This window comes from Arachis ipaensis, chromosome B01 (genome assembly GCF_000816755.2).
Source record: "Arachis ipaensis cultivar K30076 chromosome B01, Araip1.1, whole genome shotgun sequence".
Classification (NCBI taxonomy): domain Eukaryota; kingdom Viridiplantae; phylum Streptophyta; class Magnoliopsida; order Fabales; family Fabaceae; genus Arachis; species Arachis ipaensis.
In genome coordinates this window covers 74493220-74494557 of record NC_029785.2, presented here as the reverse complement: position 1 = coordinate 74494557, position 1338 = coordinate 74493220, and the positions used below count along the sequence as shown (strand labels likewise).

Below are 1338 nucleotides of genomic sequence, written 5' to 3'. Positions count from 1 at the left end.
ATGCAACACAACATACATTAGCAAATGTTTTAAGCATCTATATATAGTTTTATAGAAGTAGTGATAAAAAAACAAATAAATCACTACTTGTTTAAATTATCATGATATCAAGTTGATCAACTTAATCTTAACATCATTTAAAACTTGTTCTTAACACATGATTATGTAACAACTCATTCTTTGACTAAGTCAAAGATTACAACTAAGATATCTTATCCAATTTTAACTTTGGTAAAAAACTACTACTGGATATTCTAGACTTCCATATGCTATGTATGTGTATTATCTTCAAGTTGATCAAGTTGTAGCATTATACTTAGACTCTAGTTAAAGTTTTATAATATTCTTTAGTTTTCTTCAAACTCCAACTTGTTCCGCTTGTAACTTCTAGCCATTTTTATTGACTTCAAACTAAAAAGAAAAATATTGCTTCTTCTTTTCACAATCTCATACTCAAATTATTCTTTTGGTGTATTCATGTTGCTCATATTTTCAATAAGCCAAGAAAAGATTTGCACCAATCAAATTTATCTGTATTGATTAGCTATGTCATGATATCTGCAAGATTATCGTTGGTGTGAATTTTCTGCATATATGCAATTTTCATTCCTATACTATTTCACGAACAAAATGATATTGAATGCCTATGTGTTTCATTCTTGAGTGAAAGGCTGGATTCCTTGTAATGTGCAAGACACTCTAACTATCACAAACTATTGAAATCATACCCTAATTGTGTCCAAGTTCCTCTATTAACCTTTGCAACTAAATTGCTTTCTTACAAGATTGTGTAGCTGCCACATATTCAGCTTCTATAGTTGATAATGCTACAATAACTTGCACTTTTGATAACCAGATTGCACCTCCTGTAAGTGTGAACACATAGTTTATAGTAGATTTTTTTTTGTCCAGATTACTACAAAATTCGAGTCAACATATCATTTGACGATATATTCAGATCTTCTAAAACATAAAGTAACATTAGAGGTTTCTTTGCTAACCATCCCAACTAATTTAGTAATATCTGGTCTAGTGCAAATCATGACGTACACAAAGATTTCCACGGCAGATGCATACGGTACTTGAGACATTTTTATCTTCTCTACTTTATTACTAAGATACATCTCAGAATATCATTTAAAATTGATAGGAAGTGGGGTAGATATTGACTTACATTCTTGCATAGTTTCATGTTGAAGAACCGCAAAACCTTTCTCAAATAATTTTCTTGGGATATCTAAATCTTTCTATCTTTTTTGTCTCAACAAATCTGCATCACTAAAATCTTGTCTGCTAATCTCAAATCTTTCACATCAAATTCCCTAGCTAACTGAGCGT

General features: G+C 30.5%; 1 protein-coding gene across 1 annotated transcript in view; it reads left to right on the top strand.

Moving 5' to 3' along the window:
* LOC107608255 (F-box/LRR-repeat protein At3g58900-like) overlaps window positions 1-1086 on the top strand; it is a 4329-nt gene extending 3243 nt beyond the window's left edge. Inside the window, exons 3-4 of the mRNA XM_021110119.1 lie at window positions 857-868; window positions 913-1086. Of these exons, the coding sequence (XP_020965778.1) occupies window positions 857-868; window positions 913-1086 (186 nt within the window). The remainder of the gene's footprint in view (window positions 1-856; window positions 869-912) is intronic.